This window comes from Phaenicophaeus curvirostris, chromosome 33 (assembly GCF_032191515.1).
Source record: "Phaenicophaeus curvirostris isolate KB17595 chromosome 33, BPBGC_Pcur_1.0, whole genome shotgun sequence".
NCBI classification, from domain to species: Eukaryota; Metazoa; Chordata; class Aves; order Cuculiformes; family Cuculidae; genus Phaenicophaeus; species Phaenicophaeus curvirostris.
Window position 1 is genome coordinate 1,403,612 of NC_091424.1, and position 27,670 is coordinate 1,431,281.

The 27,670-nt window shown below is 46.0% G+C and overlaps 4 protein-coding genes across 4 annotated transcripts in view; 1 reads left to right on the forward strand and 3 right to left on the reverse strand.

The window, feature by feature from the left end:
* The window catches only part of LOC138732511 (scavenger receptor cysteine-rich type 1 protein M130-like), a 283,984-nt gene that overhangs the window by 238,447 nt on the left and 17,867 nt on the right, over window positions 1–27,670 (forward strand). The window lies entirely within an intron of this gene.
* On the reverse strand, window positions 9,373–10,672 carry LOC138732493 (olfactory receptor 14A16-like). Its single transcript, XM_069879101.1, has 2 exons — window positions 10,571–10,672; window positions 9,373–10,164 (listed from the first exon to the last, which is right to left on the reverse strand). Exons 1-2 carry the CDS (start codon window positions 10,670–10,672, stop codon window positions 9,373–9,375), a joined length of 894 nt encoding a protein of 297 aa, XP_069735202.1.
* LOC138732551 (olfactory receptor 14J1-like) lies at window positions 12,326–13,282 on the reverse strand. The gene has a single exon (XM_069879170.1). The coding sequence runs from the start codon at window positions 13,280–13,282 to the stop codon at window positions 12,326–12,328; it is 957 nt and encodes a 318-aa protein (XP_069735271.1).
* Window positions 25,745–26,782, reverse strand: LOC138732558 (olfactory receptor 14A16-like). The gene has a single exon (XM_069879178.1). It carries the CDS (start codon window positions 26,699–26,701, stop codon window positions 25,745–25,747), a length of 957 nt encoding a protein of 318 aa, XP_069735279.1. The 5' UTR covers window positions 26,702–26,782.

Sequence of the window (27,670 nt, forward strand, 5' to 3'; positions counted from 1 at the left end):
AGGTGACATTAAATAGGGAGAAATGTCGATATGGTTGAGGAAAATTCTAATTTAAAATTACTAAATTTCTATTCATCACTATTTAATCTTACTCTTCCATTACATAAGAGTGAAAAGTGGCTACCAAAGATTTATAGTATCTCAAACTCTAGGCTATTATGAAAACCCTCATTCTGTTAACAAACTCTACTATATATTTCCTTTATTGGTAAGTGAATATTCAAAATCTTTAAGAAAATATTAAATGGATTGCATGGTTAAATTTGACCTTTCATAAAAGTATAAATTTGATTTGTATGATTTAAAGAAGAGTTCTTCCTTCTTCCTCAAGATTTCTACATAGTGGCGGGGTTACAGTTAGTGTCGTTAGGGTTAGGGTCATTAGTGTTAGGTTTATGGTTAGGGTTAGTGACATTAGTTTCAGGGTTACTGTTATGGTTCGGTTCATGATTTGGGTTAGCGACATTAGGCTTAGGATTAGGGTAAGCGCTATTAGTGTTAAGGTTAAGGTTAGAGTTCCAAAGACCAGACTCTTTCTCATAGCCAACCCATTCCCAAACCCCACCTTTTCGCATGCTCTGACCGATTCTACGCCCCGCCTCTTTCCATGCCCCACTCATTCCCACACTCCAGCTATGTTGAACACCCTGCCCATTCCCATTCATCACACCATCACAAGTTCTGCTTATTTCCCACTCCCGAACCATTCCCACGCTCTGTCTCTTCCCCTGCTCAATCCTCTGCCTCACCCATACCAACACTGCACATATTCCTGCCACCTGGCAATTGCCACGCTCCTTCTAGTCTCACACTAAGCCCGTTCCCATGACCTGCTTCTTCCCACACTCCACCTATTTCCCACGCCTCGCCAATTCCCACCACCTGCTTGCTCCCATGCTCCATCATCAGCCGCGCCTGAACTCGCACCCCACCCATTCCCATGCTCTGCTTTTCCCATGCTCTGCCAATTCCCAAACCCCACCCATTCCCATGCTCTGCCTCTACCTACGCCCCACCAGTTCCCATGCTCTGACTGTTCCCACGCCCTGTATTTTCCCATACCCCACCCATTCCCACACTCTTCCTCTTCCCACTCCCTGCCCGTTCCCACGCCCCAACAATTCCCACGCCCTGTCTCTTCCCATGCCCCACCCATTCCCATGCTCTGACTGTTCCCACACCCTGCCCATTCCCAAGCCCCACCCTTTCCCACGCTCTACATTTTCCCACGCCCTGCCCGTTCCCAAGCCCCGCCTATTTCCCACGCCCTACCCAGAGCGTGAACATGGGAGGGGCACGGGGAAATTTAGACAGTAGCGTCATGGAATCAAACACAGAGATCAAGATGATCAGCGAGTGTTCAATTGATTGAGCTTAGCTGTTTCTTTATAAACCCTTTTTGGTCACATTCCTGGGTGCCCACGAGGGTATCTACAGTGTATTCTTGGTTAAAGGGAGCTGTCCATAAAGCTATTACTAACATAGAATTTGCTAAAATACTGCGCATGCTAAGAAACCAAGTGACATTCAAATAAACTATGTTGATAGTTCTCTTGAATCATTTTTCTTTCAGCTGGTGCTTGTTCCCACCCAACTAGCTCTTGTATTCCTTTCAGCTGTCCTTTTTTTTACCTTTTAACTCTCTGTTTCAAGGCTTTGATAGAATTGCTCAGTCCCACAGCATCCAGGCCATCTTCTCTGTACAACGTTGCCACAGGAAAAGACAGAGTGTGGGAATGGGTGGGGCATGAGAAGGGGCGGGGTGTGGGAAGAGTCAGAGCGTGGGAATGGGTGGGGTGCGGGAATGGGCGGGGCTGAGGTTGGAGCGTGGGAAAAAGCAGATGATGGGAATGGGCAGGGCGTGGGAAATAGGAAGAGAGTGGGAAGAAGCGGGTGATGGGAAAGGGTTCGGTGTGAGACTAGAAGGAGCGTGGCAATAGCCAGGTCGTAGGAATATGTGCAGTGTGGGTATGGGTGGGGCAGGGGATGGAAGAGGGGAAGAGGCAGAGCGTGGGAACTGTTCAGGCATGGCAAAGAAGCAGAATTTATAATGGTGTGATGAATGGGAATGGGTGGGGTGTTGGACATAGCTGGAGTGTGGGAATTAGTGGGGCATGGAAAGAGGCGGGGCTAAGGATCGGGCAAAGCATGGGATACGGTGGGGCTTTGGAACAGACTGGGCGTGGGAAATAGTCTGGTCTTTGGAACTCTAACCTTAACCCTAACCCTAAGGCTAATATCACTAATCGTAATCCTAACCCTAATGTCGCTAACCCAAACCAGAAACCGAACCACAACCGTAACCTTAAAGCCAATGTCACTAACCCTAACCATCACCCTAACCCTAACGCCCCTAACCATAAACCTACCCCTACGTAGAAAACTTGAGGAAGCATTAAGAACTCTTCTTTACATCATAGAAATCAAATTTAATCTATTAGGAAAGGGTTAACATTTACCAAACAATCCATCTAATTTTTTTTTCAAGATTTTGAATATTCATTTACCAAACAATGAAATAGATAGTAGAGTTTGATAGAAGATAATAGGGTTTTGGTAATTGTCTAGAGTTTGAGATTTTTATATCTTTGGTAGGTACTTTTCATTCTTTTATGCAATGGAGGAGTAAGATTAAATAGTAATGAATAGAAATTTAGAAATTTCAAATTAGAATTTTCCTCCACAAAATTGACATTTCTCCCTATTCATTGTCGCCCACAATGTATTTATTTTAGAAAGCCTTTCTCCTATATTCTGTAGGAGGGACATCTGACACTCTTTTGTACAATTCAGAAGGTTATGTTCTCAGTTGTTTCTTAAGTGCCACCACAGAATATACAAATACATCAGCAATTTTCTGTATTTATTTTTGGCAGTCAGCTTGAGAGACAAATGATGTACCTCACAACCTAGAGATGAATAAGCATAATCCATGCAGGTGTTTTCTTCCTCCCCATCAGTTTATTTCAACTGCCTCTGGAACATGCTCCATTTTTTGCCTTTTGAGGTCCACAGCTTAACTTCAAGAAGAACATAGCCAGGAAATGTTCTGTTTACTCTCCTCTCAAATAAAGACTTTTTTTTGGGAGGAAATATAGGTCAACTTTCAACGGATATCCAATTGAATACAAGAGAACTAGTTCTTGAAAGGAAGTGTTGATACATAAGAAAATTTTACTGGTAAGTTCTTAAAATGAGCTGATGGTTCTTCCTTAAGATCTATGCATTTCTATTTTATGCATTCAGAACTCTATTAGTCACCAATGATTTATCAGAAGCTATGTTTTTGAGATCAGTAAATTCACCTGTTTTCTCCTCTCCAAAGTGTGCCAGAGCAGTTCCAGGACACAGATGAGGAGTGGTGAAGTAAAAAATCCTAGTCTTTAAGTCGCAGACCAAGCTCATATATGTTCACATCTCACAAAAGAGACATATTCTGAAAAATTTCTCTAGTACCTTGCAAAGTGGAGAATACTCTGCCAAACACTGTGTCAGTTACTCTTACACTTTGGCAACACTAAATCAAAAGAATCATGCTGTCTCATTTGCACCTTCAGGTGGGAATTGACAGGGTGTGGGAACCCAGAGATTTCAAATAGAAATTTCAAATTAGAATTTTCCTCCCCCCAATGGACATTGAAATTTCTAAATTCCTATTCATTGCTATTTAATCTTACTCTTTCATTGCATAAAAGAATGAAAAGTAGCTACACAATATTTAAAATACCTCAAATTCTAGACAATTACCAAAACCCACTTGCTGTTATCAAAATCTACTATCGTCTAGATGATGGGGAAGAGGAAAACATCTGCATGGATTATGCTTATTCATCTCTATCTTGTGAGGTACATCATTTGTCTCTCAAGCTACCTGCCAAAAATAAATACAGAATATTCCTAATAAATTTCTTTATTCTATGGTGGCACTTAAGATCCAACTGAGAACATAACCGTCTCTGTTGTACAAAATAGTGCCAGATGTCCCTGCTACAGTTTAGAGGAGAAAGGTGGGACAAAAATAAATACGTTATGGGTGACAATAAATAGGGAGCAACGTCGACATGGTGGAGGAAGATTGTGATTTAAAATTTCTAAATTTGTATTCATCACTGTTTAATCTTACTCTTCCATTGCATAGAAGGATGAAAAGTGTCTACCAAAGATTTAAAATATCTCAAATTCTAGGCAATTGCCAATCCCCTATTTCTATTATCAAACTCTACTATTTATTTCATTTATAGGTAAGTGAATATTCAAAAATCTTGAAGAAAATTTTAGATGGATCTTATGGTAAAATTTGACCTTCATAAAGGTATAAACTTGATTTCTATGATGTAAAGAAGAGTTCTTCCTGCTTCCTCAAGATTTCTACGTAGGGATAGGGTTCCGGTTAGGGACGTTCGGTGTGGGTCATTAGGGTTAGATTTATGGTTAGGGTTACCGACATTAGGTTTAGGGCTACAGTTCTGGTTCGTTTTATGATTTGAGTTAGCGACATTAGGGTTACGATTAGGGTTAGTGATATTAGGGTTTGGGTTAGGGTTAGATTTCCAAAGACCAGACTACTTCCAGGGCCAAACCCGTTCCCAAACCCCAGCTTTTTCCCATGCTCTGCACCACCCTAAGCCCCTCCTTTTTCCATGCCCCACTCATTCCAAAACTCCAGCCATGTTCAATACCCCGCCCATTCCCCTTCATCACACCATCACAAGTTCTGCTTATTTCCCACTCCCGAACCATTCCCACGCTCTGCCTCACCCATACCAACACTGCACATATTCCTGCCACCTGGCTATTGCCACGCTCCTTCTAGTCTCACACTAAGCCCGTTCCCATCACCTGCTTCTTCCCACACTCCACCTATTTCCCATGCCTCGCCAATTCCCACCACCTGCTTGCTCCCATGCTCCATCATCAGCCGTGCCTGATCTCGCACCCCACCCATTCCCATGCTCTGCTTTTCCCACGCTCTGCCAATTCCCAAACCCCACCCATTCCCATGCTCTGCCTGTACCTACGCCCCACCAGTTCCCATGCTCTGACTGTTCCCACGCCCTGTATTTTCCCATACCCCACCCATTCCCGCACTCTTCCTCTTCCCACTCCCTGCCCGTTCCCGCGCCCCAACAATTACCACGCCCTGTCTCTTCCCATGCCCCACCCATTCCCATGCTCTGCCAGTTCCCACACCCTGCCCGTTCCCAAGCCCCACCCTTTCCCACGCTCTACCTTTTCCCATGCCCTGCCCGTTCCCAAGCCCCGCCTATTTCCCACGCCCTACCCGGAGCGTGAACATGGGAGGGGCACGGGGAAATTTAGACAGTAGCGTCATGGAATCAAACACAGAGATCAAGATGATCAGCGAGTGTTCAATTGATTTAGCTTAGCTGTTGCTTTATAAACCCTTTTTGGTCACATTCTTGGGTGCCCACGAGGGTATCTACAGTGTATTCTTGGTTAAATGTAGCTGTCCATAAAGCTATTACTAACATATTCTTGGCTAAAGTATTGCACATGATAAGAAACCAAATTACATTCAAATAAACTATGTTGATAGTTCTCTTGAATAACTTTTCTTTCAGCTGGTTCTTGTTCCCACCCAACTAGCTCTTGTATTCCTTTCAGCTGGCCTTTTTGTTACCTTTCAACTCTCTGTTTCAAGGCTTTGATAGAATTGCTCCGTCCCACAGCATCCAGGCCATCTTCTCTGTACAACGTTGCCACAGGAAAAGACAGAGTGTGGGAATGGGTGGGGCATGAGAAGGGGCGGGGTGTGGGAAGAGTCAGAGCGTGGGAATGGGTGGGGTGCGGGAATGGGCGGGGCTGAGGTTGGAGCGTGGGAAAAAGCAGATGATGGGAATGGGCAGGGCGTGGGAAATAGGAAGAGAGTGGGAAGAAGCGGGTGATGGGAAAGGGTTCGGTGTGAGACTAGAAGGAGCGTGGCAATAGCCAGGTCATAGGAATATGTGCAGTGTGGGTATGGGTGGGGCAGGGGATGGAAGAGGGGAAGAGGCAGAGCGTGGGAACTGTTCGGGCATGGAATATATAATCAGAACTTGTGATGGTGTTATGAATTGGAATGGGTGGGGTGTTGGACATAGCTGGAGTGTGGGAATTAGTGGGGCATGGAAAGAGGCGGGGCTAAGGATCGGGCAAAGCATGTGATGAGGTGGGGCTTTGGAACGGGCTGGGCGTGGGAAATATTCTGGTCCTTGCACCTCTAACCTTAACCCTAACCCTAAGGCTTATAGGAGCAAAGTCCTACGCTGCGTATTCAGGCCCGCCGACTCCCACCCTCTGCCTATTCCCCATGCTCTGTCCTTGGCCCAGCCACTTCCCACTCTCCACCTATTTCCCACGTTCCACCACAGCTCCACTCCACCGATTCCCACCTTCCTCCTATATTCACGCCCCGCCCTTTCCCATGCCATTCCAGTTCCCACACCCCGCACATTCCCATGTGCCACCTATTCCCACTCTCTGCTCATTCCCAGGGCTCGTCTCATCCCATGTTCCATCCTCTGCCCTTCCCTATCCCATGCTCTGCCTCTTTCCCACACTCTGCCTCTTCCAATGCTCCGCCCTATCCAACATCCTGCCCATTCCCATACTCTGCCTAGTTCATGGACTGGAAAATTAACACCATATTTCTGTCATTATATTTTATTCAATTATGTCAGACATTAAATAGGGGGAAATGTCGATCTTGTGGAGGAAAATTCTAATTTGATATTTCTAATTTTCTATTCATCGCTATTTAATCTTACTCTTTCATTGCATAAAAAAATTAAAAGTAGTAACCAAAGATTTAAAATATCTCATACTCTAGACAACTACCCAAAACCACTTTCTATTTTCAAAATCTACTATATTATGGGGAGGAGGAAAACATCTGCATGGATTATGCTTATTCATATCTATGTTGTTAGGTATGTCAATTGTCTCTCTATCTGCCTGCCAAAAATATGAACAGAAAATTCCTAATATATGTCTTTATTTTATGGTGGCTCTTAAGAAACAACTGAGAACATAACCTTCTGTATTGTACAAAATAATGCCAGATGTCCCTGCTACAGTGTATAGGAAAAAGGGGGTACAAAACTAAATACATTATAGGCGACATTAAATAGGGATAAATGTCGATATGGTTGAGGAAAATTCTAATTTTAAATTACTAATTTCTATTCATCACTATTTAATCTTACTCTTCCATTGCATAAAAGAATGAAAAGTGGCTACCAAAGATTTATAGTGTCTCAAACTCTAGGCTATTACCAAACCCCTCATTCTATTAACAAACTCTACTATATATTTCCTTTATTGGTAAGTGAATATTCAAAATCTTTAAGAAAATATTAAATGGATTGCATGGTTAAATCTGACCTTTCATAAAAGTATAAATTTTATTTCTATGATTTAAAGAAGAGTTCTTCCTGCTTCCTCAAGATTTCTACGTAGAGGCGGGGTTACAGTTAGTGTCGTTAGGGTTAGGGTCATTAGTGTTAGGTTTAGGTTAGGGTTAGTGACATTAGTTTTAGGTTTACTGTTATGGTTCAGTTCATGATTTGGGTTAGCGAAATTAGGGTTAGGATTAGGGTTATCGATATTAGACTTAGTGTTAAGGTTAAGGTTAGAGTTCCAAAGACCAGACTATTTCTCATAGCCAACCCATTCCCAAACCCCACCTTTTCCCATGCTCTGCCTGATTCTACAGCCGGCCTCTTTCCATGCCCCACTCATTCCCACACTCCAGCTATGTCGAACACCCCGCCCATTCCCATTCATCACACCATCACAAGTTCTGCTTATTTCCCACTCCCGAACCATTCCCACGCTCTCTCTCTGCCCCTGCTTGATCCTATGACTCGCCCATACCCACACTGCACGTATTCCTACAACCTGGCTATTGCCACGCTCCTTCTATTCTCACACTAAGCCCGTTCCCATCACCTGCTTGTTCCCACACTCCACGTATTTCCCACGCTTTGCTGATTCCCATCACCTGCTTGTTCCCATGCTCAATCCCCAGCCCCGCCTGATCCCACACCCCAGCATTCCCATGCTCTGCCTGTTCCCACACCCTACTCGTTCCCATAACCTGGCCTTTCCCACGTCCCACCCTTTCCCACGCTCTACCTTTTCCCACGCCCTGCCCTTTCCCGAGCCCCGCCTATTTCCCACGCCCCACCCAGAGCGTGGGCATGGGAGGGGCACGAGAAAATTTAGACGGGAGCCTCACGGAATCAAACGCAGAGATCAATGTGATCAGAGAGTGTTCAATTTATTGAGCTTAGCTCTTCCTTTCTAAACCCTTTTTGGTCACATTCCTGGGTGCCCACGAGGATATCTGCAGTGTATTATTGGTTAAAGGTAGCTGTCCATAAAGCATATACTACCAAATAAGAATGCACCCTTAGCAAGTTAGCGGACAACACTAAGTGGGGTGGAAGTGTCGATCTGCTGGAGGGTCGGGAGGCTCTGCAAAGGGATCTGAACAGGCTGGACAGCTGGGCAGAGACAAATGGCATGAGGTTTAACAAGGCCAAATGCCAGGTCCTGCACTTGGGACACAACAACCCTATGCGGTGCTACAGACTAGGAGAAGTCTGTCTAGAAAGCTGCCTGGAAGAGAGGCACCAGGGGGTGTTGGTTGATAGCCGACTGAACATGAGCCAGCAGTGGCCCAGGTGGCCAAGAATGCCAATGGCATCTTGGCTGGGATCAGAAATGGCGTGGCCAGCAGGTCCAGGGAGGTTATCCTCCCTCTGGACTCGGCGCTGGTGAGACTGCACCTCGAATCCTGGGTTCAGTTCTGGGCCCCTCACCACAAGAGGGATGTTGAGGCTCTGGAGCGAGTCCAGAGAAGAGCAACAAAGCTGGTGAAGGGGCAGGAGAACAGGCCTTATGAGGAACGGCTGAGAGAGCTGGGGGTGTTTAGCCTGGAGAAGAGGAGGCTGAGGGGAGACCTCATTGCTCTCTACGACTTCCTGAGAGGAGGTTGTGGAGAGGAGGGAACTGGCGTCTTCTCCCAAGTGACAGGGGACAGGACGAGAGGGAATGGCCTCAAGCTCTGCCAGGGGAGATTTAGGCTGGACATTAGGAAAAAAATAATTCACAGAAAGGGTCATTGGGCACTGGAACAGGCTGCCCAGGGAGGTGCTTGATTCACCTTCCCTGGAGGTGTTTAAGGGATGGGTGGATGAAGTGCTGAGGGACATGGGTTAGTGATTGATGGGAATGGTTGGACTCTATGATTGAATGATTCTGTGATTCTATGATTTATAGGCAGAAGAAGATGATGAGATCAGTGATGCTTAAGAGATCCAGTCATGAGTTTCCACACTGCATCCATGAACTGCTGGTTCCTTAGCTTTAGGTGAGGAGGTTCAGTGCTGGAGGGAACAGTGAGTACAAAAGTGACACCAGCAGATCCAGTGATGGGGACGAGACTGAGTGGTGCTCAAGGTAGACAAACAGTGTGGTGCTGACAAACAGGGAGACCTCGGCCAGGTGAGGGAGGCACATGGAAGAGACTTTTTGCCATCCCTGCTCCGAGGGGATCCTCAGCACAGCCCTGAAGATCTGCACATAGGACACCACAATGAACTCAAAACACCCAAAAGCTAAACAGGCACTAGCAATAAGAAGCCCAAACTCCCTAAGGTCAGAGCATGAGCAGGAGAGCTTGATGACCTGGGGGATTTTACAGAAGAACTGGTGCAAAGCATTGCCCTGGCAGAGGGACAGGGAAAATGTATTGGCCGTGTGCAGCAGAGCAATGAGAAACCCAGCACCCCAGGGAGCTGCTGCCGTGAGGACACAAGTTCTGCTGCTCAGGAAGGTCCCATAGTGCAGGGGTTTGTAGATGGCAACGTAGTGGTCGTAGGACATGATGTTGAGAAGAGAATACTCTGTACCAAACAAGAAGACTACAAAGGAGATGTGAGCAGCACATCCTTCGTAGGAGATGGCCCTGGTGTCCCAGAGGGAATTGGCCATGGATTTGGGGACAGTGGTGAAGATGGAGCCTAGGTTAAGGGGGGTGCATCTGAGGAGGAAGAAGTACATGGGGGTGTGGATGGGGTGGTCACAGGCGATGGTGGTGATGATGAGGCCGTTGACCAGGAGGACAGCCAGGTAGATGCCCAGAAAGAGCCAGAAGTGCTAGAGATGCAGCTCTTGGGTATCTGTGAATGCCAGGAGGCATCCCTGAGCTGGCAGACAGGGATAGAGAGCAGGAGGATGCAGTCAAGGACCTGCTACGCCACCTGGACACTTACAGGTCTGTGGGCTGGATGGGATTCTCCCGAGAGTACAGACGGAGTTGGCAGAGGAACTTGCCAAGCCACTCTCCTTCATTTATCAGTGGAGGATTGCCAGTGTGACACCCAACTAAAAGAAAGGTCAGAAGGAGGATCTGGGGAACTACAAGCCTGTCAGCCTCATGTCAGTCCTGGGGAACATTATCGAGGGGATGATTCTGAGTGCACTCTCCAGGCAAGTGCAGGTCAACCAGAGGATCAGGCCCAGCCAGCAAAGGTTCATGAAGAACAGGTCCTTCTTGACCAACCTTAACTTCTTCCATGACCAGGAGACGGACCCAGTGGATGAGGGAAAGAGTGTAGATGTTGTCTACCTGGCCTCCAGTAAAGCCATTGACATTGTCTCTCATGACATTCTCCTAGAGAAGCTGAGGGCTCATGGCTTGGAGGGGTGTTCTCTTTGCCGGGTAAAAATCAGCTGGATGGCTGTGCCCAGAGAGTTGTGGTGAACAGACCCATTTGGTGGCCAGTCACAAGCGGCATCCCCAGGGCTCTGTGTTTGGGCCAGTCTGGTTGAATATCTTTATTAATGATCTGTATGAGGGGATCAAGGGGTCTTTCAGTCGGTTTGCAGGTGACACCAAATTGGGTGAGAGGGTTGATCTGTTTGATTGCAGGAAGGCTCTGCAGAGGGACTTGGACAGTCCAGATCCATGGGTGGAGGCCAATCGTATGAGATTCAACACAACTAAGTTCTGGGTCCTTCCTTGTATCAGCAATGATGTGGCCAGCAGGAGCAGGGAGGAGATCGACCCCCTGCACTTGGCACTGGTGAGGCCAAACCTTCAGTCCTGGGTTTAGCTTTGGGTCCCTCAGTACAAGTCAGACAACCACTGGGTGGAGCACATGCAGAGAAGGGGAACAGAGCTGGGGAAGGAGAAGCTGAAGTCTGGAGATGAGGCTGAGGGGGGACCCAATTACTCTCTACAATTAATGGAAAAAGAGGTTTTAGAGAAGTGGCTGCTGGTCCCTTCTTCCAAGTAATAAGAGGAAATGGCCACCTGTTGCACCAGGGGAGGTTTAGTCTGGATGTTAGGAAAAATTTCTTCACCAGCCATGTTGTCAAGAATTGGAAGTGGCTGGGAAGTGGCAGAGTCACCTTGCCTGGAGATATTTAAAAACATGTAAGTTATTCCTATGGGACATGGTTGGAGGGGACTTTAGCTCTGTTAGCTTTATGATTAGACTTGATCATCTTAAAGAAATTTTCCTTTCTAAGCAAATCTGTGAGTACTTTGGCAGAAGACCTTCCCAACCACGTTCTTTCTTCTGGCCTGACACTTTCAAAGACAGACCTGGCCTCTCAGTCCTCTTGAGATCTCTATGTGCCTCAACGGATCATGTGTTTCTCAAACACAATAGATCTCATAAAACCTGATATATCCATAACCCTCCCAGGACTTGGCTAGACAAAATAAGGCTTGTTTTACCATACCTGGACATCATCTCACTCTCCTGCTCAAGACACGGTGAACCAGATGAGGTTCATGACCTCAGCTCCTCACTGCCCTGAGGAGATTCCCTTCAATCTATGGAAAGGCTGTTTTGGAGTCAGCTCTGTCCCAAAAGTGCCCACTGCCTGTCTCATCGTGCGGTCACAGCACTTACATGCAGCTTGGCTGTGACCAAGCTCAGAGCCCTCAGGCCTTACAGCAAGGCAAGTGGTGAGGAGGATAGTGTGGAAGTGGAGAGAGAACAGGTCTGGAGATGAAATGCTGGTGCCTGGCAGTGCTGCCATGCCAGGACTCTTTTCCCCTCCACCCATGCCCACAGGAACTGTCCCTGCAGCTCCAAAAAGACCTTGGAGGAAAGTTATCAGGAAAAAAGTAATTGAAAATCACTTTATAGTGTTTACACACACAGAGAGCACAGCCCATCAGTAAGAGAAGACAAGAAGACAATGACTTAAAAACAGAATAAATACATTATCCCAATTAAAACCAGCAACACCAACAACAAACAGAGAAGCCAGCCTGGGCCTGACATGAGTGGTATGACAACTGCTATGCAGAAGGAGATGAGCAGTTCATTGCTTCAGAGAAGCATCCAGTTACCAGTTTCCACACTGCATCCTTGAGCTGCTGGTTCCTAAAACTGTAGATGAGGGGGTTCACTGCTGGAGTCACCACTGAGTATAGAACTGACACCAGCAGGTCCAGGGATGGAGAGGAGATGGCAGGGTGTTTCAGGTAGGCAAACCCTGCAGTGCTGACAAACAGGGAGACCACAGCTAGGTGAGGGAGGCACGTGGAAAAGGCTTTGTGCCACCCCTGCTCCAAGGGGATCCTCAGCACAGCTCTGAAGATCTGCACATAAGACACCACAATTAAAACAAAACAGACAAATGCTACAGAGACACTGACCATAGGAAGTCCAGCTTCCCTGAAGTAGGATTGTGAGCAGGAGAGCTTGAGGATCTGTGGGATTTCACAGAAGAACTGATCCACAGCATTGCCCTGGCATAGGGGCAGGGAAAATGTATTGGCCGTGTTCAGCAGAGCATTGAGAAACCCAGCACCCCAGGCAGCTGCTGCCATGTGGACACAAGCTCTGGTGCCCAGGAGGGTCCCGTAGTGCAGGGGTTTGCAGATGGCAACGTAGCGGTCATAAGACATGACAGTCAGAAGAGAATATTCTGCACCAAACAAGAACAGTACAAAGAAGACCTGGGCAACACATCCCTTGTAGGAGATAGCCCTGGTGTCCCAGAAGGAATTGACCATGGATTTAGGGACAGTGGTTGAGATGGAGGCCAGGTCAAAAACAGAGAGGTTGAGGAGAAAGAAGTACATGGGGGTGTGGAGGTGGTGGTCACAGGCGATGGTGATGATGATGAGGCCGTTTCCCAGGAGGGCAGCCAGGTAGATGCCCAGGAAGAGCCAGAAGTGCAGGAGCTGCAGCTCCCGTGTGTCTGCGAATGCCAGGAGGAGGAACTGGATGATGGAGCTGCTGTTGGACATCTGCTGCCTGAGGGTGTGGGGAACTGTCACAAGGGTAAGAACAGTGACAAATTAGGGGAGACTTCTCTGAGGGAAAGGAGCAACAAAACAGCCACCTGGCTCTAAGCAAAATAAGAGCAATTTCCCATTTCCCGTCCCCTGCTGCACACAGCCTGTCTTTTCTCTCCCAGTCCTTCCTTCAGCTCTGTGTCTGGAGCCCTGCTTGGTGCTGGCTCAATGTGCCAGGAGGAGCAGGACCTCTTCCCACTGGCTGCGAGGAGTCAGCCCTGCTCTGCAGCAGGGGGTCATGGGTACACTGGGGACAGGGGACACTGCTGGGGTTCAGCTTTGTCCTGGGGAACTGCTCCTGGTGCAGAAGGGCCTGTCAGCATCTGCACTGCCAGGGATGAGGAGCTGAGAGGGAAGAAGTCAGGTTAAGCCTGGATTTTTACAGATCCTTCTCCCACCCTGGGCAGTGTTCTGGCTGACAGAAAACTTCAGAATCTGTGCTGCACTCAGGGAGAACAGAGGGAGTCCTGGGAGGAGAGAGCATTGCCTGTGGCTCCGTGCAGAGGGAGAGGAGCTGCTCTGTCCTTCACTCTAGTTTCCACCTACCCTGGCTATGAACTTCTCAGAGACAGAGTAATCACACTTTCATATTCACCTTAAAAGCCATCAGGATGTGCAGAAAGCAGAAAAACCTTCTGCCAAGCACTGAGTATCTAACCCTTTCTCAAGGTCTCAGCATTCCACTTTCAGATCAGGACACACACAGCTTATTTCACAAACAAAATACTCACCTGGCAGGAACATCTGTGTGGATTTCCACAGACATTTAGGTAACACAAAGCTGCAATAGGACAGGTTTACACCCTGGAGGGCTTCTCAGTGCTTGGGAGGACACTTCAAGGAAAGCCAAGTATCCTAATGATGATATCTCAGTACAGAAGAGTCTGTTAATTCCTCAGGAATGCACTGCCCACAGCCCCACAGAGGATCAGTGCCTGACTCTGCAACTCCTATCCCCAGAGAGCCTGGCAGAGAGAACAAGAAAACAACAGCAAGAACAGAGACAGGTAGAGAAACAGGGAGAAACAGAGTGAAGGTCTGGCTGTGAGAGGCCAGGGCAGAGGCAGCTGGGCACACAGACAGCATTCCCCTTCCCCAAATTCTGTGACCCGAGACTTCTACAAACCTTTTGTGACTGAAAAGTTCTATTATTCCTCTATGACCTGACTCAGCTATAACTCAACTCTTCTGTGACCCATCTCTTATATGACCAGGCCCTTCCATGACACGAGCCTTCTATGACACAACACTTCATACGATGACCTGACTGTTGTCTGACCGCTCTATGATCCTGCTTTCCATGACCTGACTATGAACTTTCTGTGACCAGATTCTTCCATTACCTGACTGTTCTACAACTAGTCTATGACACTCTCCTTCTACGAACCAATCCTTTTGTGATCCTTCTATGAATAAACCCTTCTAAAACCAAAATAATCTCACACTTCTATGACTCAGCTCTTGCATAGCCTGAATATTCTATGACTCTTTTATGACCTGAATAGTCTATAACCCACTTCTTCTTTGAAAATTCTATAACCCAAAACTTCTATAAACCTTCAACGACTGCACTTCTCTCTTACTCCTCTATGACTCAACTCTTCTATTACCTTATTCTTGTCATACCCATTTTCTCTAACTCTTCTAAGACCCAACCCTTTCATGACCCTACCCACCTATAACCCAACTCTTCTGTTACTGCATGGAGCTGTGTGTGAGAACCTTGGCATCTCCCATAATTCTACAGGTCTGTGTTTGGAATTACATGAAATAACTGCTGCAGATTTCATTTGGCCATGAGGATGACACCAGCATGAACGTTCATGACACCAGTGTCATTGTAGTCAGAGCCAGATCTTCCTGCCCAGGCCCTGGGGGTCAGGGCTTGGCCTTTCTGCCTCATCCAGCAAACCCAGGCTTTTCTCAGCATCACAGCTGCCTCACAGCACCTTTGCCTACCTGCAATCAAGGCCTGCAATTATCAGCTCTAACGAGTCCCTGCGGACACTTTTTTAGAAACCATCCTCAATGAGACCAATTAATACTTCAAGGTACTCTGAGTTCTGCTTTTGACTTCTTGAGATCTTTGCTCAATCTCCTATCAGCAGCTGAGATTCAAAAACTCATCAGCAAATCCACCCTGGGTCTCATTATATTACAGAAAGTCTAAACAAGCTCTTTCTCTGCCTGGAGATTTCTTCAGGTTTACAAGTCTTGCACAGCTCCTTAGAGTCATTTCCCAATGTGGTTTAAGAGGAAGATTTCAAACTGTACGTAAGAAAACATATTTCTTTGTTTAAAGATTATATTTCCTTACTATTCAGGTTTGGGTTGGAAAGGACCGTAAAACCCAATCAGTTCCAACCCCTCTGCCATGGGCAGGGACACCTCCCACTGGACCAGGCTGCTCAAGACCCCATCCAAACTGGCCTTCAACACTTCCAGGGAGGGGGCAGCCACAGCTTCCCCCAGGGAAACTGAGCCACCTCACCACCTTCTTTGTGAACAATTCCTTCCTAATCTCTAAACTAAATCTTTCCCCTTCCAATACAAAGCCATTCCCCCTTTTCCTGTCACTGCATGTTCTTGGAAGAAGTCCATCTCCTGCTTTCTTGATGACCCCTTTCAGGTACTGGAAGGCCACTATAAGGTCTCCTCAATGTCTTCTCCTCTCCAGGCTGAGGAATCTGGAGGAGAAGATCAATATTTCTTTGGTAAATCTCTTTTGAAAGGGCATGGGATTGGTGGAGGTATGATGACCCTTTATTTTGCAATATGTATGAGCTAATTAACTAGTGTATATATGTCATCTCTTTATCCCTAATAAATTGAGACTTGTTGATCATCATCTGATGTGCATGTCTCCCGTCGTTTCCGACAAATGGTGACCCCGACGTGATAAAAACACATTGATGTGTTTTGATGTGTTTCACGCGGCTGCTCAGTTGGCGTGCCCAGTAACTTATCAGCCCTTGCCCGGTGGTGGATTGAATGCTACTGTAACAGCCCTAGACTGGAAGCTTTTATCACAGCTCCGCTCCACTGTTAGTCAGTTTGGAGTGAGCAGTGAACCCGTTAAACAAATGTTAGACTATATATGGGATACACAGTTATTATTGCCCTCTGACTGTAGAGGAGTGGTTCGCCTCCTTTTTTCACCACATCAACGACTGCTTTTTAATGCTCATTGGCAAACTTTGGTAAATCAATGCCTAGCTGTGCAGCGAGACCCAGCAGATCCCCTTTATGATATAACTATGGAGGAATTAATGGGTCTGGGACCGTTTTTGCGATCAGAGGCTCAGGCACTTATCGGCCCAGATAAACTACGTGAAGCTATGCGCCTTGTTCGGTTGGCAATTACTCGTGTAAAGGATCCGGGTGGTGTACCAGTTTACATGGGAATTAAACAAGGTCGTGACGAGCATTTTGGTACCTTTATAGACAAAGTCGCTTATGCTATTGAACGTGCAGGAGTGCAAGATTTCATGAAAGGAGCATTGTTAAAACAATGCGCCTTGCAAAATTGTAATGCCACTACACGTAATGTGTTAAACACGTTGGGAGCTAATTGGACCATTGAGGAAGCATTAGAGAAAATGTCTCACATTCCAGTGGGTCCACAAGCCTTTGTAGTTGAAGCTATTAAAGAGTTAGGACAGGGATTACAGGAACAAGCAAAAGCCTCTCAATCACAAGTGTTAGCTGCTCTTGCACCTCTCCAAGTGTCCGCTGCGCAAACAAGGAATGCACAACCCAGAGGCCGGCCGAAATGTTATCGTTGTGGAGTGCTCGGACACACTCGGCGAGAATGTGCAGCAACAGGAATATGGTGTGCCCGATGCCGATCTGATACACACAATACTGGAGCTTGTCGCCGCAGATCGGGAAACTTCAATGGGAGCGCGACTCGCAGCTTCCGTGCGACGACACAAGTGGCCGCTGCTCAACCAGCACTGCCTCTACACTTTCGCCAGCAACCCGAGGCAGCCTTGGGCTCGACTTGGCAGCCTCAGTAGATACTAATTTGCTGACGAACCAGCCACACAAGATCTCAACTGGAATCATCGGACCGCTAAAAATTGATGGACAACAAGTAGGAGCACTGTTAATTGGGAGATCCTCCGCTTCAATGTTGGGACTTTTCGTACTCCCTGGACTCATTGATGCTGACTACACCAGAGAAATCATGATTATGGCCCATACGCCGTTTCCACCTGTTTGTATTCGCAAGGGACAACGAATTGCTCAATTGATACCAATGCCACAATTAACCAACAAGCTGACTCCAATTTCTACTTCTCCCCGAGAAGACAAAGGATTTGGTTCTACAGGAGGACTCACGCTGTTAACAATGAACCTCTCAGAGCGTCCTAAACGTAAAGTTACAGTGACCTATCAAGGAACTCATACTACACTGTTAGGACTTTTTGACACTGGGGCGGATTCTAGTATAATTGCCCCACAATTTTGGCCTTCTGATTGGCCAATTCAGCCAGCTACGGTAACAGTTTCTGGAGTTGGGGGTCTAACACTGGCCCAACAATCACCTACCGTGACTGTAAAAATTGATGGCCGGAAAGTCTCTGCTGTTTTTTCAATAGTTCAGCTGCCACCTACTGTTCAATGTTTAGTTGGCCGAGATATTCTCGCTCAATTGGGACTGGTTCTCACAAATGAGCACCCTTTAACCTTGTAGCCATTGCTTGGTCTTTCCCAATTCCCATAACTTGGACAACTGATACACCAGTATGGGTTAAGCAATGGCCTTTAAAATGGGAAAGCCTTCAGCAAGCACATCATTTGGTGCAGGAACAACTTCAGCAAGGACATTTAAAATTATCTACTAGTCCCTGGAATACTCCTATCTTTGTTATCAAGAGAAAGTCAGGAAAATATCGTCTTTTGCATGATCTAAGAGCTGTGAATGAGCAAATGGAGCCTATGGGGGCCTTGCAACCAGGCCTCCCAAATCCATCTATGCTCCCTCAAGATTGGCCTCTACTGATCATTGACCTGAAAGATTGTTTTTTCACTATTGATTTGCACCCAAAAGACACAAGACGTTTTGCATTTACATTACCCTCTTTGAATAGAGAAGGTCCGGATCAACGCTTTGAATGGACAGTATTGCCTCAAGGTATGAGAAATAGCCCGACCTTATGCCAGCTATATGTTGATGCTGCTCTTCAACCACTCCGGAGACATTGGAAATCAGTGATTATCTACCATTACATGGACGATATATTATTTGCACAAGCAACACCTTTTACAGACAAACAAGTAAATACAATTCGGCAAACACTTGCTCATTCAAAATTGATCATCGCTCCTGAAAAAATACAGCGCTCTTCGCCATGGAAATACTTAGGTTGGACTTTAACAGAACGTACAGTATCTCCTCAAAAGATTCAGTTGAATTTGAATCTGAAAACATTAAATGATGCTCAACGTCTCTTGGGAGACCTACAGTGGTTGAAACCTATTGTGGGCATTCCCAATGAACTTTTAGACACTCTACGACCATTACTACAAGGCACAAATCCTGCTCAAGCAATTTCAGTAACTCCAGAGCAGAAGTGTGTCATACAGCAAATAGCAGATAGGATAACAACTGGCTGTACGTCTCGTTTTATCTCATCACAGGATCTCAGCCTACTCATATGGCTGGGCCAGCATCATTTATTAGGAGCCATCGCTCAAATTTCATCACAAGGAACAGAACTGAGTGTTTTAGAATGGATGTCTCCAAGTCTACAACAAACGAAAACATTAGTCCAACAAGTTGAAGTATTAGCTCATCTTATTAAAAGAGGCCGTGAAAGAGTTTTGCAACTTCATGGTCATGAACCTACCACGATACATATCCCGATGAACTCTAAAGACACTCTCCAGTGGTATCTTGACAATAGTGAAGACCTTCAGGAAGCCCTTTTGGGTACCTCAGCTAGCGTCAACATCAATTTATTTAAATCACCCCTGCTACAATGGATGGGGAAATGGCGCTGGTTTGCCTGTCCAAAAAGAAAACGGGATCCAATTCCCCAAGCCATCACCACGTATACTGACGCAGGAAGGAAATCTCGAACTGCAGCCATAACGTGGCAGCAAGATGGAAAATGGCAACATATTTTGCCTGCAGAAGAAACAGACTCTCTACAAACCTTGGAACTATCTGCCGTGATTTGGGCATTGATGACTTTGACTGATCTTCTAAACATTGTCACAGACTCATTATATGTTGCAGGAATTGTGGAACGTATTGAAGACGCCTTTATCAAAGTGGTTCAAAACAAAAGACTATATGAGTTATTTCTCCAATTACAAAGGGCAATTAAACAAAGGGAAAATGCATTTTGTATTTTGCACATTCGTAGTCACAAATGGGATGTTGGTTTAGGTGAAGGTAATGACAGAGCAGATAAATTGGTCTCACTTACTACCAGAACCCCAATGGATAGTCAAAAATTAGCCAGAGAAGCACATGCCATTTTTCATCAAAATGCAAAAGGCCTTGTCAGAGAATTTCAAGTCTCACATTCTGAAGCAACTGCTATAGTACGGGCTTGTCCAATTTGTAGTTATCACAATTATGGTCAAGGCCTTGGATTAGGCGTCAACCCTCGTGGCCTTACTGCTAATGAAATCTGGCAAATGGATGTGACTCATGTCTCTGAACTTGGACGATTAAAATATCTTCATGTAACTATTGACACGTTCAGTAAATATATATGGGCTACAGCCCAAGTCGGAGAAAAAGCTCTCCATGTTCGTCGGCATCTCTCCAGCTGCTTTGCAGTCATGGGGGTGCCCCATCAAATCAAAACAGATAACGGTCCTGCCTACCGCAGCCAGAATCTTTCACGTTTTTTGAAGGAGTGGGGAATACGACATGTAACGGGTATCCCAAATTCTCCCACAGGTCAAGCAATAATTGAGCGAACTCACAATACGCTGAAACGTTATTTAAAAATTTGTCAGGAATCTGACATTTCAACGAAACTTGTAAAAACGTTGTTTGTGTTAAATCATTTATGTGTGTTCGGAGATTCTAAAGATCCTTCTGTTGTTTTACATTATGATGCCCATCACGAAAAGGTGCAACCAAGCAAACCTGTTGTAGTCCTATATAAGGATCCCAAAGATGGTAAATGGTGTGGTCCTTCAGAAGTAATTTATTGGGGCAGAGGATATCTTTGTGTGTCTTCCCCTACAGGTCCTATCTGGGTCCCAGCAAGGTGGACGAAGGCTGCATCGAAGGCTGCACCGAATGTTGCAACTACTGAAAACATGCTCCCGAATTCTGATAATGACGTAGATTGAGATCCTAGTTCTCATGATTGTGTATGCATTAGGTATAGGGATTGTGATACTGTTCATAATCATCCTGTTACCTTGTTTGCTGACTTGTTTGCAGAACTTAGTCCTCGACTTAATCCACAAGTCACAGGCCAATGTTTTCTTACTTAAAGAAAACGGGGGAAATGTGGATGACCTTGTGAGCACTTGGTTACAAGAAAAAGGTCATGAGGCCCCTCAAAGCTTGGCTACCTAAGTTTAGTTATTATGTTACAATAGTTATGGCCGAAACGCAAGGCTTAGCAAGTTCAAAGCCGCTTAGATCATAGTACAGAACGTAGTGAGACTGAGATAATCATGCTTGTAGTTGTTTCTTTTTAAGAACTTGACGTTTAGATAATTATAATAGCCGTGGTAACAGAATAATGTAGTATTGTGTTATATTTAGACCTTTTGTAGTAAACGACGAAAATAATGTAACCAATGATGAGCCTTTATTTTGCAATATGTATGAGCTAATTAACTAGTGTATATATGTCATCGCTTTATCCTTAATAAATTGAGACTTGTTGATCATCATCTGATGTGCATGTCTCCCGTCGTTTCCGACAGAAGAGTAAGATTAAATAGTGATGAATACAAATTTAGAAATTTTAAATCAGAATTTTCCTCCACCATGTCGACATTGCTACCTATTTATTGTCACCCATAACGTATTTATTTTTGTCCCACCTTTCTCCTCTAAACTGCAGCAGGGACATCTGGCACTATTTTGTACAATACAGAAGGTTATGTTCTCAGTTGTATCTTAAGTGCCACCATAGAATAAATAAATATATTAGGAATTTTCTGTATTTATTTTTGGCAGGCAGATTCAGAGACAAATGATGTACCTCACAAGATAGAGGTGAATAAGCATAATCCATGCAGATGGTTTTCTCCTCCCCATCATACAGATGACAGTAGATTTTGATAACAGAAAGTGGGTTCTGGTAATTCTCTAGAATTTGGGGTATTTTAAATATTTTGTAGCTACTTTTCATTCTTTTCTGCAATGAAAGAGTAAGATTAAATAGCAATAAATAGAAATTTAGAAATTTCTATGTCAATTAAGGGGAGGAAAATTCTAAGTTGAAATTTCTATTTGAAAGTTCTGGGTTCCCACACCCTGCCAATTCCCACCTTAAGGTGCAAATGAGACAACATGATTCTTTTTATTTAGTGTTGCCAAAGTGTAAGAGTAACTGACACAGTGTTTGGCAGAGTATTCTCCACTTTGCAGGGTACTAGAGAAATTTTTAAGAATATGTCTCTGTTGTGAGATGTGAACATATATGAGCTTGGTCTGCAACTTAAAGACTAGAATTTTTTTACTTCACCACTCCTCATCTGTGTCCTGGAACTGCTCTGGCACACTTTGGAGAGGAGAAAATGGGTGAATTTAATGATCTCAAAAACATAGCTTCTGATAAATCATCTGTAACTAATAGAGTTGTAAATGCATAGAATAGAAATGCATAGATCTTAAGGAAGAACCATCAGCTCATTTTAAGAACTTACCACTAAAATTTTCTTATGTATCAACACTTCCTTTCAAGAACTACTTATCTTGTATTCAATTTGATATCCATTGAAAGTTGACCTAGATTTGCTTCCAAAAAAGAGCCTTTATTTGAGAGGAGAGTAAACAGAAAATTTCCTGGCTATGTTCTTCTTTGAGTTAAGCTGTGGAACTCAAAAGGCAAAAAAATGGAGCATGTTCCAGAGGCAGTTGAAATAAACTGATGGGGAGGAAGAAAACATCTGCATGGATTATGCTTATTCATCTCTATCTTGTGAGGTACATCATTTGTCTCTCAAGCTGACTGCCACAAATAAATACAGAAAATTGCTGATGTATTTCTCTATTCTGTGGTGGCACTTCAGAAACAACTGAGAACATAACCTTCTGATTTGTACAAAATAGTGCCAGATTTCCCTCCTACAGAATATAGGAGAAAGGGTTTATAAAATAAATACATTGTGGGCGACAATGAATAGGGAGCAATGTCGATGTGGTGGAGGAAAATTCTAATTTAAAATTTCTAAATTTCTATTCATTACTATTTCATCTTACCCCTCCATTGCATAAAAGAATGAAAAGTACCCACCAAAGATATAATAATCTCAAATTCTAGACAATTACCAAAAACCTCTTCATTCTATCAAACTCTACTATCTATTTCATTGTTTGGTAAATGAATATTCAAAATCTTGAAAAAAATTTTAGATGGATTGTTTGGTAAATTTTAACGCTTTCATAATAGATTAAATTTGATTTTTATGGTGTAAAGAAGAGTTCTTAATGCTTCCTCAAGTTTTCTACGTAGGGGTAGGGTTATGGTTATGGGCGTTAGAGTTAGGGTGATAGATAGTGTTAGTGACATTGGCTTTAAGGTTATGGTTGTGGTTCGGTTTATGGTTTGGGTTAGCGACATTAGGGTAAGGATTAGACATTAGGTTAGGATTATGATTAGCAATATTAGCCTTGGGGTTAGGGTTAAGGTTAGAGTTCCAAAGACCAGACTATTTCCCATGCCCAGCCCGTTCCAAAGACCCACCTTATCCCATGCTTTGCCTGATCCTTAGCCCCGCCTCTTTCCACGCCCCACTAATTCCCACACTCCTGCTATGTCCAACACCCCACCCATTCCCATTCATCAAACCATCCTAAGTTCTTCTTATTTTCCATGCCTGAACAGTTCCCACGCTCTGCCTCTTCTGCTGTTCCATCCCCTGCCCCACCCATACCCACACTGCACATATTCCTACGACCTGGCTATTGCCACGCTCCTTCTAGTCTCACACCAAACCCTTTCCCATGACCCGCTTCTTCGCACTCTCTTCTTATTTCCCACGCCCCGCCCATTCCCATCATCTGCTTTTTCCCACGCTCCAACCTCAGCCGTGCCCATTCCCGCACCCCACCCATTCCCATGCTCTGACTCTTCCCACACCCTGCCCCTTCTCATGCCCCACCCATTCCCACACTCTGTCTTTGCCTGTGGCAACGTTGTACAGAGAAGATGGCCTGGATGCTGTGGGACTGAGCAATTCTATCAAAGCCTTGAAACAGAGAGTTGAAAGATAAACAAAGGCCAGCTGAAAGGAATACAAGAGCTAATTGGGTGGGAACAAGCACCAGCTGAAAGAAAAACGATTCAAGAGAACTATCAACATAGTTTATTTGAATGTAACTTGGTTTCTTAGCATGCGCAGTATTTTAGCAAATTCTATGTTAGCAATAGCTTTATGGGCAGCTACCTTTAACCAAAAATACACTGTAGATACCCTCGTGGGCACCCAGGAATGTGACCAAAAAGGGTTTATAAAGAAAGAGCTAAACTCAATCAATTGAACACTCGCTGATCATCTTGATCTCTGTGTTTGATTCCATGACGCTACTGTCTAAATTTCCCCGTGCCCCTCCCATGTTCACGCTCTGGGTAGGGCGTGGGAAATAGGCGGGGCTTGGGAACGGGCAGGGCGTGGGAAAAGGTAGAGCGTGGGAAAGGGTGGGGCTTGGGAACGGGCAGGGTGTGGGAACAGGCAGAGCATGGGAATGGGTGGGGCATGGGAACAGACAGGGCGTGGTAATTGTTGGGGCGCGGGAACGGGCAGGGAGTGGGAAGAGGAAGAGTGCGGGAATGGGTGGGGTATGGGAAAATACAGGGCGTGGGAACAGTCAGAGCATGGGAACTGGTGGGGCGTAGGTAGAGGCAGAGCATGGGAATGCGTGGGCTGTGGGAATTGGCAGAGTGTGGGAAAAGCAGAGCATGGGAATGGGTGGGGTGCGAGATCAGGCGCGGCTGATGATGGAGCATGGGAGCAAGCAGGTGGTGGGAATTGGTGAGGCGTGGGAAATAGGTGGAGTGTGGGAAGAAGCAGGTGATGGGAACGGGCTTAGTGTGAGACTAGAAGGAGCGTGGCAATAGCCAGGTGGCAGGAATATGTGCAGTGTTGGTAGAGATGTTCTTCACTGTCTGTTAACCTCCTCTTCAGCATCCTCCATGGTCCTCCTGCGTTTGGGGTGGGCAGAAAAATTGTAAGCAATGGAGTTGTTTGAGTCTGGGGGAAAGTTTGAGGGGAATGAGCTTTAATATTTTGTCCTTGTGTCTCACCATCTGAACATTTCTTAAATGGCAATAAGTTAAATTGATGTTCAGCAAGTCCACACGTCTTTGCCAGTGACACTCACTGGTCCCTGAACCTCCTTTGTTTTCTCTTGATCCATGAGGAATTCTAGTTCATTCTCTCCCTCCGTCCCATTGGTTCTGGGCAGGGAGGGAGCATCTGGGGTGGGCCCAGTTGTTGGCCAAGGTTAACCCACCACAGGACACATCAGGGCTGCCGTGTCCAGTACGGGGCTCCCAGAATAAGGAAGACCCTGCCCAGCCTGGAGCAAGTCCTGCCAAGGCCAGAAGGATGGTTGGGGCTGGAGCACATCATAGAAAAGGATGGGCTTGGAGAGCTGGGGTCTGAGAAACCTTTTGGGGTGAAACAATGAGCAAGGACCCAGGGCAGCTTGGGGAGCCCAGAGCATGGATGTTCTCTGTTTTTGATGAGACAAGGCCATGAGCCCATGATGTGTTTGGAGCTGTGTGAGAAAGTGCTTGGGTGAGAGACCAGCAGTGGCAAGAGCTGTGGGAATGGTGTGCAGGAAATGCCAACAGCAAAACAGTTCCCTTTTATTAATAATGTTGGAGTTGGACATCAGGCCTTACAGCAAGGCAAAGCGTGAGGAGGATAGTGTGGAAGTGGTAAGAGAACAGCTCTGGAGATGAAGTGCTGGTGCCTGGCAGTGCTGCCATGCCAGGACTCTTTTCCCCTCCACCCGTGCCCACAGGAACTGTCCCTGCAGCTCCAAAAAGGCCTTCAAGGAAAGTTATCAGGAAAAAAGTAATTGAAAATCACTTTATGGTGTTTACACACACAGACAGCACAGCCCATCAGTAAGAAAAGACAAGAAGAGATTGACTTAAAAACAGGATAAAAACATTATCCCAATTAAAAACAGCAACACCAACAACAAACAGAGAAGCCAGTCTGGGCCTGACATGAGTTGCATGATAACTGCTATGCAGAAGGAGATGAACAGTTGATTGCTTCAGAGAAGCATCCAGTTAACAGTTTCCACACTGCATCCTTGAGCTGCTGGTTCCTCAAGCTGTAGATGAGGGGGTTAAGTGCTGGAGTCACCACTGAGTATAGAACTGACACTGGCAGGTCCAGGGATGGAGAGGAGATGGCAGGATGTTTCAGGTAGGCAAATGCTCCAGTGCTGAGAAACAGGGAGACCACGGCCAGGTGAGGGAGGCACGTGGAAAAGGCTTTGTACTTTCCCTGCTCCGAGGGGATCCTCAGCACAGCCCTGAAGATCTGCACATAGGACACCACAATGAAAACAAAACAGCCAAATCCTACTAAGGCACTGACCATAAGAAGTCCAGCTTCCCTGAAGTAGGAGTGTGAGCAGGAGAGCTTGAGGATCTGTGGGATTTCACAGAAGAACTGTTCCACAGCATTGCCCTGGCAGAGGGGCAGGGAAAATGTATTGGCCGTGTGCAGCAGAGCGTAGAGAAACCCAGCGCCCCAGGCAGCTGCTGCCATGTGGACAGAAGCTTTGGTGCCCAGGAGAGTCCCGTAGTGCAGGGGTTTGCAGATGGCAACGTAACGGTCATAGGACATGACAGTCAGAAGAGAATATTCTGCACTAAAAAAGAAAAACACAAAGAAGACTTGGGCAACACATCCCATGTAGGAGATGGCCCTGGTGTCCCAGAACGAATCGGCCATGGATTTAGGGACAGTGGTTGAGATGGAGCCCAGGTCAAGAACAGACAGTTTGAGGAGGAAGAAATACATGGGGGTGTGGAGGTGGTGGTCACAGGCGATGGTGGTGATGATGAGGCCGTTGCCCAGGAGAGATGCCAGGTAGATGCCCAGGAAGAGCCAGAAGCGCAAGAGCTGCAGCTCCCGTGTGTCTGTGAATGCCAGGAGGAGGAACTGGGTGATGGAGCTGCTGTTGGACATCTGCTGCCTTTGTATGTGAAGCAGTGAACAAAAAGAAAATTTCAGTAATAAGTGAGGGGGGACTTCTTTGAGTAAAATCAAAGCAATTTCTCACACTTTACCCTTGCCACTGTTTTTCAGTTTCTCTCAGCCCTTCCTTCAACTGCGTTCCAGGAACCCTTGTTGGTGCTGGCTGAATGTGCTGGAGGACCAGATCCTCTGCCTGCTAGCTGTGAGGAGTCAGCCCTGCAGAGGAATCCACCTCACACCACCTAATATCTCACCCTTTCCTAATGTCTCAGCCCCCACTTTCAGCCCAGGACACACACGGCTCATTTCAGAACCAAAACAGCGTTTTCTCTCTCGTTGCATCTCTGCTCATCTCAAGGGGCCTTCATGTAGCACAAAGATGTGATAAGGCAGGTTTGCATCCGGGAGGGAAGTTCACAGTTTGGAAGGACAACTCGAGGACAGCCAAATGTCCTCATCATGCCATTTGTTGAAGGGACATTCAGCTCCTTCCCCAGACCCACTGACTATATTGCCCAGTGCCTCACAGCTCAGAGCAAAGCTGGGACACAGGTTCCCATGGACACAACTGCAGGAAGAGAGCAACCAGTTCAGAGGGTGACTCTGCAGCTGAAACTCCCATCCCCAGAGAGCCTGGCAGCAAGAACCAGAGAACAACGGCAAGAACAGAGACCAGGGGATAAACAGGGACAAAGAGAGTGAGGGTCTGGCTGTGGGAGGCCGGGGCAGAGGCAGCCAGGCACACAGACAGCGTTCCCTTTCCCCAGCTGTGCTCATCCCCTCCCAAACACAAACCATGCAGGGCAGTTGCTCTCAGCCCCTGGGCTCTGGAGAGGGCACTGGAGCTGTGGCTGCAGAGGAGGGGGCTCAGCCTTGGAGCCCAGAGCCCTGAGGGCAGAGGCTTTGCACTCCCTTACACAAACCTGCCTGTTTACAGGTCACTGCCTGGGTGCGGGTTCC